Raw genomic sequence first — 14080 nt, forward strand, 5'->3', positions numbered from 1 at the left:
TTTTTTTTCTTTTTTCTCTCTCTTCTATTGCCTAGCCATGATGTGAATGTAACATTTTTATCTTGTTATCTAGTACCTCCATTAGAGGCAATGGGCCGCTTGTGAATAAACATTATGAGCCAATATAAGCTTTTCTGTTTATAAGTTGATTATTTTACATATCTTATTACAGTAGAAAAAAGTTGACTGTCAGAGCTCACATGTGGACCTACATCCAGTGCTATAATCACTGAGATCTAGAAAACCAACTATCAAAAAAAAAATAATCAAAGGATAAAATTTTCTTAGAAAAAGTCTTCAAAATTCAGGAACAAACAAAAACAAAAAAACAAAAAACAAAAAAACCCTGGCATCCTGTTTATTTTTTATCCCCTTGAAAAGGCAGTCTCTCTTTGCTCCAGTGTACTGAGACTTGAGAGTAATGGAATTTGAAGGCGTGTCCAGATGTTACTAGGGTGTGCAATGTGATGCCAAGTTTTATCTGACATCTGACAGGCAATGCTAAAATTTGCAATAAGGGCAATAACAAAAATGTATGTAAAAAAAAATTGAGAGTCATTTCTTTAAAGGAGGTGGTATATAGGAGTAAAAGAAAGGAATTAGTGATGGGCCAGAGGTTTATTGACAGCCTATTATGTGGAGATCGTCCTAAGAAATAGGGATGCAAAGATAATAAGGTAGTATCCAGGAGCGACTAACAGGTCTACCATGGAGACTTAGACTGACTACTTTCCAAATGTCACAAAATGCACAGTGCTGGATAAAAGGAGGGATGTGGTGGCCAATAGCAGGGGAAGATGACAGAGCATTCTGCAATTACAAAATTGCTTTGAACTTCACAAACGAGCCATCAGGATGCCAGTAAGAGGTTGTAAAACAGCCAAATTGTGTAACATAGCAAGGGAGGACTCATAGTAAGCATCCTAATGGCAGCATAAAGAACACTTGATCTCATGACAGCAGTATCTCCCTGTAACTTCCCTGTTTCTAAATTCTAATAATTCTTTCAGGTCCATATTCTGGATGGCACTATTAGAACTTTCATCTAATGTCTCAGACCCAGCTGAGAATGAGAACAAAGCAATCACAGGAGCAGAGGAGAGAGGGAGGGACCTGGGTGGGAAAGGGGACAGGGAGGAGAGGAGGGGAACATGATTACGTATTGTGGGGGGAGGAAGAGGGATAGAACTGAAGCCCTGAGGGGAAGCAGAAAGAATGGAAACAGGCAACCTTGGGATGTGGGAGGTGGGGGAAACCTCTAGAATGTACCAGAGATCTAGGAGATGAGAGATTCTCAGATCTCAAAGGGAGGGACCTTAGATGAAATGCCTGTAGTTGGAAAAGGAAATTTGTAAAGTCTACTTCCAGTAGAAAGACAGGGCATCAAGTGGAGGGATTGAGTTGGCATTCTACAGTCAAAAACTCTGACCTAGAATTGTTTCTGTTTGAAAGAACTACAGAGACAAAATTAGAGAAAAGCCTGAGAAAAAGGAGATTCAATCACAGGGCCATATTGGGTTCAAGCTCCTGGGGAGGCCCCAAGGCCTGAAACTATTACTGATGCTATGGTGTGCTTACAAACAGGCATCTATCATGACTACCCTCTGCCAGCAACTACTCAACAAGCAGCTGAAAGAGTCAAATGCGGATATTTACACCCAACCAATGGATAGAAGCCAGGGACCCCTGTGATTGAATTAAGGAAAAGCTGGAAGAGGCTGAGGAGGAGGGTGTTCTCATTGGAAGACCAGCAGTGTCAACTAGCCTGGTCCACTAAGCTCTCTCAGACACTGAGTCACCAACCAGGCAGCATACACCAACTGATATGAGGCCCTCAACACACATACAGCAGAGGACTGCTAGGTTTGTACTCGATCAGAGAAGATGCACCTAACCCTCAAGAGACTGGAGGCCCTAGGGAGTTTAGAGGTCTGGTGAGGTGGGTGATGGGTGGAGACATCCTCATGGAGATGAGGGGAGGAGGGGTGGGATGTGAAACAATCAGAGAGTAGACTGGGAGGGGGATAAAGTCTGGACTGTGAAAAAAAAGATTAAAGGATAAACTTTTTAAAAACTAAAAAAGAATAAAAAAGGAACTCTCATGCAAGACACTATCTTTTCTCACCTGGACTAATGTTATTGACCCTCATTCTTTCTTTTCTGCTCATTAAAGTTCAATCTCAATGAACCATATGAGTGATTATTAGAGAAGATGTCAATCTTTATTTGTCTTTGTTCAGACTCTGGTAATCCCAGAATACCTTATGAAGAAAGCCCTGGAATGTTTCCTGCCTATGCAGCATCTCTAAATCTACCCTGCAAGTCCTCTCCCACTAAATAACTTCACCACAAGCACACTAGGTACTTGGCTGTTTCTCAGATTTCCAAAGCCTTTGTTATCTCACAATGTTGCAATGGAGGTTTATCCTCTGCTCTGCGCCCTATACTACCTCACTCATGGAATTTGTCTCCCTATCTATTTTACTTTCCCCCACCCACCCATTTTCAGTCTATCAACAGGATTTCGTTGTGGTAATATGCACTAGGATGATAAAATAGAGAAGAAATCAACTTTGAAAGAATGACAATGGACTTTATGCTGTCAGACAGTGGGTTTGAAACTCCAGAAGTAGCTGAGTGTGGCTTTTGGTGGCAGGAAGTTGTAGAGTCCTGTTGCAATGGGATTTTTTAAAGGTATTTAGGCAGTATTTAAGGAAGGAACACTGACAGGAGCAGTCTGTAGGAAACAGAGCAAGTTGTCTGTAGTGACCACCAATTCTATTGAGAATCTCCCATCAAAATATGGGATGTTTTACAATTCCCTTGGTCTGATTAGCTTGGAGACTCTTTTGATCACACTATTTAGGACAAGGGTGTTAAATTGACCTTGTAAGATTTCCAGAGACTTGATAGTATGTGGCTTGTTAGCTGAGTCACAAGGGGAGAGGTATAATAGAAGAAACATTATCACAGTTCAAGGAACAAAGGAGACGATGGGGAATATATGGACTGAGATATATGACTTAGGCTTAGCCAACAAATTCTTGTCTAAACTTTTTTTAGTCTATCTGTTCTGGTGTAAGGTGATCCAGATCTAAGAAAACTGGCTGTTCTGGCTGTGTTGTTACCTTACCACTGCATATGACAACGCGGGGTTCTGTCTTCTCTTGAATTTGGAACTGAGAATGATCACTAACAGTCAAGTGGGGATTTTATGTGAATAGATGCTAAATAATGAAATACTAAGTTTTATGGCAAGTGTTTTTCTAATTTACTTAAAAAATTCTCCATATATTCCTCCTGTCAGCTATAACATTGCAATTCAAAATGCACTGGCTTAGTTCTGATTGTTTGTTTTTGTTTTTTTCAAAAAAGGAAAATAACTTTTGTTAAAAATATCAAAATATGTAAGATTGTCATTACTACACAGCAACAAGATACTTTTATTTTTACAAAAAATTAAAGAATATCAATCCAATTATAAAAAATGAACTCCAACCAAAAATGTTAGCTGATCCTAACTGTAAGAGATCTCAGATTTAAACACAATACCCAATGTAGTTATATTCAAAATATATTAAAAGTCATATTTTTCTCCTGGAAGGGAACTTCTTGGTACATTTATTACTTAAATTATGGAGGGAAGATTCAGTTATAGAATGGGTTGTAGCATTTACAAGATCAGCTTTTCCATATACTGGCCATATAATTTGTTAGGAGAAACAGACTTAAGTGCCAGCAAATGATGGATCCTTTGGAGAAATGACATTATCAGCTAGCTGTGTAGAAAAGTACATTGGTCTAAACTCAGAGTTCTTACCAAAAGTTATGTAAGTAAGTAAATCGACCTTAGATAAAGTTTCTTTATACATTTAAACAAAATTTTGGTTAATTACTGGCCTGTCTCTCAGTTTTGTATATCATGATACTCTTGTCTATCATTAATGATGATTTTGATAAAATATAAAGCAAAAGGATTTTCTGTGATTGAAAAAAACAAAAATATCTATGAATATAATTTAACCTAGGACCTTAAAGTTATTCTAACATTTAAAAATAATTATCCAAATGCCTGCCCTGAGTCTACAGGATTATAGCCTTCTAAAGTTTCCTTAATGTCTAAAGATAAAATAGAATAATTTAAATTCCACAGAGGAACCCAGTCACCCAGACACTCTTGAGAGGTAAAGGGCTACTATTAATAATGACCTAGAGGAATCAGTCATCTCTTTCATGCCAAATTAATACTTGTAATTAGCTGTGGCCTGCTTGAAGCTTTTTCTATGTCTTACTTTTTTAAAAATTTTATTTAATCTTTTTTTTTTATACTCCAGATTTTGTCCCTCTCCTAGTCTGCCCTCTGACTGTTCCATATCTCATCCCTCCTCCCCTCCTGTGTCATCAGAGGGGAAACATGATCAGATACTGGGTGGGGAAAAAGGACTGAAGCTCTGAAGGCCAGCAGAAAGAATGGAAACCGGCAATCTCAGGAAGTAGGAGGTGCGGGGACCCTCCAGAATATACCAGAGACCTGGGAGGTGAGAGACACTCAGGACTCAAAGAGGAGGACCTTAGATGAAATGCCCTACTTGGGGAGAGGGAACTTATAGAGCCCACCTCCAGGACAGGACATCAAGTGAGGGATGAAGTTGTCATGCCACAGTCAAAATCTTTGACCCTTAATTGTTCCTGTCTGAAAGAACTGCAGGGACAAAAATGGAGAAGAGCCTGAGGAAAAGGAGGTAAAGCAACAGGCCCAAGGTAGGATCCAGTTATGTGGGGAGTCCCCAGGGCCTGACACTACTACTTGAGGATATGGAGTGCTCAAACTATGTTCACATCAGCCTTATTTATAATAGCCAGAAGCTGAAAAGAACCCCAATGTCCTCTAACAGAGGAATGGATACAGAAAATGTAGCACATTTACACAGTGGAGTACTACTCAGCTATTAAAAACAATGAATTCATAAAATTCTCAGGGAAATGGATGGAACTGGAAAATATCATCTCGGATGTGGTAACCCAGTCACAAATAACACATATGGTATGCACTCAATGATAAGTGGATATTAGCCCAAAAGTTCTCAATACCCAATATATAATTCACAGACAACATAAAGCTCAAGAAGTAGGAAGTCCCAAAGTATGGATGCTTCAGTCCTTCTTAGAAGGGGGAACAAAATACTCAAGGGAGGAAATATGAAAACAAAGTGTGAAACAGAGACTGAAGGAAAGGCCTTCCAGAGACTGCCTCACTTGGGGATCCATTGCATATACAGTCACCAAACCCAGACATTATTGTGGATGCCAAGAAGTGCTTGCTGACAGGAGCCTGATAAAGCTGTCTCCTGAGAGTCTCTGCCAGAGCCTGACAAATACAGAGGGAAATACTCATATCCAACCATTGGACTGAGCAAAGGGTCCCCAATGGAGGAGGTAGAGAAAGGATTGAAGGAGCTGAAGGGGTTTGCAACCCCATAGAAAGAACAATATCAATCAACCAGACTCCCCCCACCCTCAGAGCTCCCAGGGACTAAACCACCAGCCAAAGAGCATTCATGAAGAGACCCATGGATTCAGTTACATATGTAGCAGAGGACAGCCTTGACGGGCATCAATAAGAGGAGAGGCCCTTGGTCCTGGGAAGGCTTGATGCCCCAGTGAAGGGGAATGCCGGGATGGGGGGGGCAGGATTGGGTGGATGGGGAGCACCCTCCTAAAAGTAGGGGGAGGGAGCATGGAATAAAAGGATTTGTGGAGGGTAAACTGGGAATGGGGATAACATTTGAAATGTAAATAAATAAAATATCCAATAAAAACAGGGGGAGGGGTCTATCATGACTATCCTTCAAAAGACCCAAAAGCAGTTGAAAGAGTCAGATGTAAATATTTGCACCCAACCAATGGACAGAGGCTGGTGACCCCTGTGGTTGAATTAGACAAAAGCTGGAAGAAGCTGAGGAAGAGGGCAGCCCTGTAGAAGGACCAGTAGTCTCAACTAGCCTGGACCACTGAGCTCTCTCAGACACTAAGCCATCCACCAGGAAGCATACAAGACCTGTTATGAGGCCCCCAACACATATACAGCAGAGGCTTGCCAGGTCTGGACTCAGTCAGAGAAGATGCACCTAATCCTCAAGAGATTGGTAGCTCCAGGAAATAGGGAGGTCTGGTGGGGTGGAGGGCTGGGTGGGGACATCCTCTATCTTCCTTTGATTTTTTTTCTGAAGCATTTGCTTCTAGAATCATCTCTTATCTTCACTTACTACTTTCAAATTTCTTGCAATTTCTACATGCTGATAGATAAAACCTAAAATTCTCCTATTTTATTTTGAAGGACAAATGAGCTTGTTTTGATGCTGCTATTATTCAGGGACTGCCACACACCTGTCAGCCAACACAAACCACTGAAGTATTCTCCTAACATCGAATGAGATATATCAGCATGACCAGTCCTTTTAAGGTTAGAAGATAATTCTCTTCATAGTCTCCATTTAATCCAGTTTAGATAATATTTCTACAGTTTTGCTTGGAACCTTCTTCTGAATAATGTACTGTGTCTGTGGTCACAGTGGATCTCCTGGAATCACTTTAATTGGATCTTTTCACCCATCTCAGATTCTCCTGGTAAAGCCCCATTTTTCACTTTCTGTGGATGGCTCTTGGCATAATGATGATAGTACTAACCTTGTGTGATCCACCTTCTTTCTTCCAGGTAGCTATGGTCCAGTAATTGATGCAAAAAGAGAAAAATCATCTCTTTTCCTATTATAATCACCATCTTCAAAGTTTCATTGATTCTGATAAGAGTTTCATCAAATGGGACTCAATACTCAGCTCATGTTCCACTGTGAAGAAAATTTTCTGTATCATCCTATACCTCTTATCCTTAGATTCTCATATTCAGAAGGGTGAATCTTGTTCTATATCTGGGTATTTGAATTTCTAAAGGGATCTACCATTCTTTACATTTTAAGAGTAACGCTTGTGCTTAAAAGGTTACTACAAAGTGCCCTGTCTTTGGGCATTCTGGAAATTGCTCTGTGTTACATAGATTGTGACCATATGACTAACTCCCTGAACTCCCACCTCTGGTGAGCTTTACTGAAGCAGTGAATCATTTGCATTGTCATAAGTCATTGATGGAAAAACCAAAACCTTTCTATGATTCTACCTGGAGAGGACTTCCAGAAACTTATGCATGGATTCCTCTCGACTTAGTCCCATGTGCGCTTTGTTGTTGTTCATGGTAACTGAGCACAGTTGTGGGTACAATTGTATACTTGGGCCTGTGGTTCTCAGTGGATCACTGACCATGGAAATGGTTTGAGGAACTGCATACCTGCACTGCTTAGTAATAGTTAATCATTTTCAACTTGAATGGAATGAGATGCAGCAAGGAGGCAAACAAAACATTATATGTGGAAAGGTGGATGTTCAGAGAGGGTTGAGTAGAGAAGAATCATCATCGGTCTGGTGAGCACTGTTTTATAGGTCGTGGTCAAGAAGAAATGAAAAGGGAAGCAGAAAAAGTCAACTAGTAAAGCATTCTCTTTCTCTTTCCTGGCCAACATGATGAAAGATGCACTTCTCCACCATATCCTTTCTACCATGAGGACCTGATGCCTCTGAAACTGTAAACCAAAATAAGTACATCTCTTGAGTCATGGGGAGTTGGACTACAGACTGTAAGTCATCATAACAAATTCCCTTACCATATAGAGACTACCCATAATTTCTGTGATTCTAGAGAAACCTGACTAATACAATGTTCATTCTTGTGTTTACCTCAAGATAATGAAAGGGTATATGCTTGCATTCCTCTTGTTACTAATCACATAGGATTAATAAAGAATGGTATACAGTACTCAGGAAAAATAGTGTGCATCTTCCCTTTTTTCTATTTAGATGGGAATATGCACACATCCAATTACAGGGGGAAGAAATTGATGGTGAAGGTTTTGAAAGGAGTAAGCAGTTACAGACCAAGTCACTGACAAAAATAATAAAATCTCATGTAGGCAGTTTTAGTCAATGCTCCTGGTTCCTTTAATAATAAATTGAAATAGTTCCCCCAAACAAGCAGCATTCTTGATTTTGATGTTTGCCCCATGCTAACCCCAACAAACTGTCACTATAAACTATATTAATTACTATTTTCATTCTTAAATACCTTATTCATAAATGTCGAGTCTGTATAATGCAAATTGTATACATATTTTCTTTTTTCTCTTTCTATTCTGAGGCCAAACACCTGGTAAGAAGTAATTTAAAGGGGGAAGAGTTGTTTTAGTTCACAGTTTGAGGGATTCATTATCTCATGGAAAGGAAGGGAAAGGACAGGGGTAGGGATATGCAGTTGAGACTCTTCACATCTTAGCAGAAGAAGAAGCTGAGATAGAATGGGAGGCAGGGCCTGTGAAGAAACCTCAAGGCTGGTCCCCAGTGATTCTCTTCCTCCAGCTTTGTTTCATCTTCTAAACAGTCCACAATCTCACCAAACATGTCCATCACATAGAAATCAAGTGCTCAAGCCCATGAAACTGTGAGTGACATTTTTATATCCACACCATAAAATAGACTTTCTTCTGCATTTTGAAAATTGAGCCAGGGGGCTATGGCACTGAGTCTTTGGGTGAAATACTATATTCAATAATGATAAAGCAAAACTACCAAGTTCTAGCAAGTGATTCTACTTGTGCTCACAACTGTGTCAGTAGTGACTGTGAAATGAGGAACAATACTAACAAACTTTTTCTTGTACAATTGTAAGAGAATATTATAAAAAGAAAAAAACAATTTATATGGCTGGAATGTACCTCGGCAACCAAGTACTTGCCTAGACTCACAAATATTCTCCTTGGCCTCATATAATTATGAATTAGTTATGAGAGTGAATTGTGTACTGTTAATCAAATATCATTTACTAACAAGAGTAAATTAAAAAAAGACAGTAACAAATTCACCAGCCTTTGAAACTGCTATGTAGAGGAATTTTAATCCAGAAACATGGCTGCTCTGGGATCATATCCAAAGACCTTCTAAGTCTATATGATCTGGTCTGCATAAAGACATGCCTCGGATTACAATATGATCTGGCTGGTATACAGACTTCCCCTGAGTATACACCATTAATCCCTGACAATTCAAGGTAAGGTTATTTTATAGAAGGAATCATCCAAATTTGAAAATGCTGTCTAATTGAGGAGCAAAGTGACCAATCAGAGAAAGATTTGACAGAATGAATCAGAGATAGTATACACCCAGTTCAGACAAGAACAGTGTAGGAAAGACAGGATACTTAAGAGAGCAGTACAGAAAGACAGGTGTGTGTATGTATTGGGGAGCAGTGTGTGTGAAGACAGAACAAGCCAAAGAATGAGAAAGAGACAGATTAGAACAGAGTGCCGGTTAGTTTGAAGACAAGCAGATCAATTCAGCCAGAAGCTGGGAGAAGCCAGTTTTGAGTAATTCAGCTTAGAGAGGAGTTTGAGCCACAACGGTTGACTTGAACCAGCCCGAGTCCAGAAAGCACTAGAAAGTGTGAGCTTATTTTAGCAGTATGCCTCTGAGAAGACAACTACATCTGTGGAATAAAAGTTACCTCTACACTGCTTCTTAGTTTTAACAGTTTATAAAACTTCAAACACTGAATTTGGGTCATTCATGTGGAGTAATGTCAACATTCTGAAACAATGTTTCTGGAAGAAAACACTGATGCCACGAAAATAACAAAATATTTTGTTCATAGGTTCAAGCTATAGTATAATTTTTTCCAAACTCCTGCTTATTTTGTTTATTTGTTATTTTGAGTCAATGCTCAGGCTTAGCTCTCAGGGTAGTTTGGAACTTAGTGCATAGTTCAAGCTGGTTTAAACTTTTCCAGTTCCTCTCAGCCTCCCGATAGTTGAAGTCCAGGCATAAATAGACCACCATGTGCATATCTACAGCTTAGTGGCCTTCATTCTGCCTCTAACACACCCATTTGAAAAGCTCATCAAGTAAAATATACATATTTAAGTAAAATATACATGTATCATGAAAACAAAGGGGGAATTTAGATACTCAAATGTATCACACCCTCTCAAGTGATGCATTCTCCTTCACCTGAAGGGGCTCCTAATTGTGCTAGAGATCTGGTACTGGGTTCACTCAGGAAATTCAGTTTGGATCACACATCAGATCTTTATCTCTTCTCAGATTGTGCTGTGCTCTGTTCCCTGTGAAACTCTGTTACTCGTCCTCTTTTGCTAGAGAATTTACATAAAACTCACTTGTCCTTTCTCACAACCTTTCCTCAACCCTGTTCCTTACAAGACAATTGGAGAAAGAAGCAGCAGCAGATTCCCTAATGGTCTCTGGAAGCCTACGCAAGAATAATTCAGGACAAAGCATGCCGAGACTTCAGATGCTTTTGTGTCCTTAACAAAGTTGTGAAATTAGTGAGGAACGTGGGACCAGAAAATAGGTTTTTTTTAATATTTTCAAGATTCATCATCTCTAGTTCTTCATGTCCTGAGTTGAACTTTAACTTAATTATAAAACAAAATCTATAGCTGCAGCCCCAGCCTAGGGGTAGAGTCTGAACTACTAATCAATGTTAATTCCCTGGGCCTGATTTAATTACAAAGCAACATTTGGTGCAGCTGCTAAACACTTACTAGGTGACCACAGGATGAAATGGGAGCAGTATTTATAGGTCTCCAGCCTTGTTCATGCACTTTAGTACAGCTATGAATCAGTCATGTACAAACCTTAGACTTATACTAAAGGTTTACTTATGTTGTGCATCTGTCTAGCTGAGTCAGTTAAGGTATTATGTTACATCTTTGACAAATTAGTATTGGTTATGGTGTGTACAAGGCCAATGAAATGGTGGATAAGACATCCTCGTATAGGAAAAGAGTGGCAACTGGACAATGTATGCCTGCTTCTTAGATGGTTTAGTTCACATGACTTATGAGATATCAACTTGTGTTTAGTCATAACAAACAGTATTTTGTAATACAATTGGACTTGTCTAATGTGTCTATACTTTTCACAAATATTCCATAGAAAGAGGAAAAGATCTGATTACTTATGATACTAAAACTTTTCAGTTGACAAAATCAAAATTATTCACTGATGTTATGCAAATAGGTGGTCCCTCCCCTATATTTTCAAATTTCATAGTATCCATTAAGATATTTGCATAAAACAAAATAGATCTGACTATTCTGTAGACAGCTAACATGGAGGCAGAAATTTGATGATAATTCACTTCTGTTTGATATTTTTGCTTCATTCAAATACTCATTTTGTAACACTTGGGACCATAATACCTTCTTAGGTATTTAAACAAGCAAGAAAAATGATTTGAATTGAGAAAATAAGTTAAGAAGTAGTATCAGAACAAGAGGTAAATATCACTGTTTGATTTTCAGCAACTAAGCATAATATGTACACTCAATGTAAATTATATTTGAAGTGTGAGTTCTCAGTCACACTTAGAGAGGCAAAGATTATTTTTTTCTTTCTTTTGTTTTCCTGTACACTAATATCAGAATGCCAATCTCTGTCTCCTTTTCTTTTGTGCTTTAGAGCAAAAAAGGGGAAAGCTAAAGTTAGGTTTCATCAGAGCTTATTGCAGCTCCATAAGACAAAACAGAGGACATAAATTCATCATGAAAGATCTGAAGCAACAATCTCTGTCTCATGGTTCAATGTCAGGAGCCAGCTCAGATTCAACTCAGTGTTATCCTGAGTGACTATTGCAGACCGTGGACAGGATGACAGCCTGTGTTTAAAAGGTGAAAGGCTAATTTCTCAGTGATAGTGATGTCTGTTTCCCACCTCAGAGAATTCTTCTTACTACCGAGCAGTGACGAAGCCCTGGGAGGAAACAATTTTGCTTGCTGGAAGAAAAGTAAGATGGAAGGAATTATGCCGGCTGCCAGATGTTGCAGAGTCTCTGAGGAGACACCAGGATGCTTCTGCATATGCTGCAGACAGCATAAACTCTCAGATCATGGGACCCCGGGGTTCAATGCTCATACTTCACTGAGATGCAGAGTCATAGGATTTGAGAGTGAGCAGGACCCTGAGAGACGATCCATCAAGAGGGCTTAGACTGTGACAGAGAGAGTTTGGCTCATGAGTTGCTGGGCATACATTGAGGGGTCTCCCAAATAGGAATACATTCTTAGGAAGAAGTTACATTTCTTATATCAGATATCACATCAAGACATGATATCTTACTAAACAAACATGAAATGTAAAGTACAAGGTTGTACTATGGTTGATGAAAGGGACTCTGTGGACAACAAACATCCACTGGCTCAGCTACGTCCCTGGAAGGGAGAAGACACTGATTTCAGCCCAGTGTGCTGTGACAGGCCTTGTGGCATGGGGGCTCAATAAAAGTTATATCATTGCGCTAGATCAAGGAAGAATGAAAGAATTATGGAGGCATGCCAACAACCCCTTTGCTTATTTACATTTAATAGTCAAGCGAGTGAAACAATATTACATAGAAAAATCTCCTTGTTAGTTCTAAACGTTTGCTTTAAAATATTCTCCTGCTGATGTTAGTTTATCTGAGCACACCTCATCTCTTCTCCTTTCAAAGTTAAAAGGACTCCATTCATCCACAATGAAATGGGTAAAGAAGATGCAAGATACACACAATGGAATTTCTCATCCGTGAAGAATACTAGAGAAAGTGTTTTTATGAAAATGCATACAACTGAAGATAATTGTGTTGTGTGAGTTAGGTGGATCACAGGAAGACAAATATCGCATGTTTTTGCTTATGTGTGATTGAACTTTTTATAGAGATCAATCAAATCTTGTATGTCTATTTGAGATGAAAACAGGAGTGAGACAATGTAGGTGAACAAAGGAGACTGACAACTGGAGAGAAGAGGAGAAAGGCTGCTGATGGGTCAAAGCACAGACTGTGTCCAGACAAATATACAAATAGTATATAATTAAACATTATTAAAATATTATTAATAAAAACACAAAATAAAATCAATATTCTGGATAGCTAATGTAATCACTATGCTCAGCAACAGTGTATGAGTGTATGAGAGAGAAAGAGAGAGAGAGAGAGAGAGAGAGAGAGAGAGAGAGAGAGAGAGAGAGAGAGAGAGAGGAGATTTGCTTTTAACATAAGGTAGCTTTTCCCTGAACTGTGATGAAGCATGCGTCTTACCATCACTGTTGATGCATACAACCTCTTGAACTTGAGTGCCAGGCCCACAGGCTTTTCCATTATCTGGTTCACAGTCTCCTAGTCTCACTGATTTCCAGTCATAGCAGGATGGCTCTTCACAGGGAATGGCTTCCAATAAGTGAGGGCAGTTTCCAGTTGCCCCAGAACCTCCTGTAGGTTCATTAGTAATGCGTCGCTTCCTTAATTTGAATCCTGAGTCATTGGGGAAGGAAAAATATAGATTGATAATGTCATAGTTTTAATATTTCAGAAAGATGATTTAAACACCAAAGCGAAGGCTGGACCAAGGTAGAGGGGAGAACTGATGTGCAAATTAAAAAACCAGTGTATATATTCACAAATTTAAGCTTAATATGAGTCATGAGCCATTTATGGAAGGAAGGAAGGAAAGAAGGAAGGAAGGAAGGAAGGAAGGAAGGAAGGAAGGAAGGGGAAAAAAGGAAGGAAGGAAGGAAGGAAGGAAGGAAGGAAGGAAGGAAGGAAGGAAGGAAGGGAAGAGCAAGAAGAATGAAAATAGTTTATGGTTCAATTATACCCTGCAAAGGACTTTTAATCCAGCAACATGACTGTTCTGGCAAGGAATTCTATCCAAAAGCTTTCTAGGTCTATATGACTTGGCCAGAATACAAACACATTATGAATTATAGTATGATCTGGTTTGTGTACAGACATGCCTTTAGTATACATCTTTAATCCATGACAATAAAGGTAAGGTTAGTTTGTAAAACAAAGCAGCCATATTTGAAATCAGAGAATGATTTTACAGTCAGCGATAGGATACTCCCACCCAACTCACATGAAAACAGGAAAGGAGAGAGAGAGAGAGAGAGAGAGAGAGAGAGAGAGAGAGAGAGAGAGAGAGAG

The 14080-nt window shown here is 39.3% G+C and overlaps 1 protein-coding gene across 1 annotated transcript in view; it reads right to left on the reverse strand.

Moving 5' to 3' along the window:
- Positions 1–14080, reverse strand: part of Thsd7a (thrombospondin type 1 domain containing 7A) — a 364412-nt gene that overhangs the window by 126844 nt on the left and 223488 nt on the right. The window contains exon 6 of the mRNA XM_028755943.1: positions 13196–13408. Coding sequence (XP_028611776.1) covers positions 13196–13408 — 213 coding nt within the window. The remainder of the gene's footprint in view (positions 1–13195; positions 13409–14080) is intronic.

The sequence above is a fragment of the Grammomys surdaster genome, unplaced genomic scaffold (genome assembly GCF_004785775.1).
Source record: "Grammomys surdaster isolate TR1022 unplaced genomic scaffold, NIH_TR_1.0 126091, whole genome shotgun sequence".
Classification (NCBI taxonomy): domain Eukaryota; kingdom Metazoa; phylum Chordata; class Mammalia; order Rodentia; family Muridae; genus Grammomys; species Grammomys surdaster.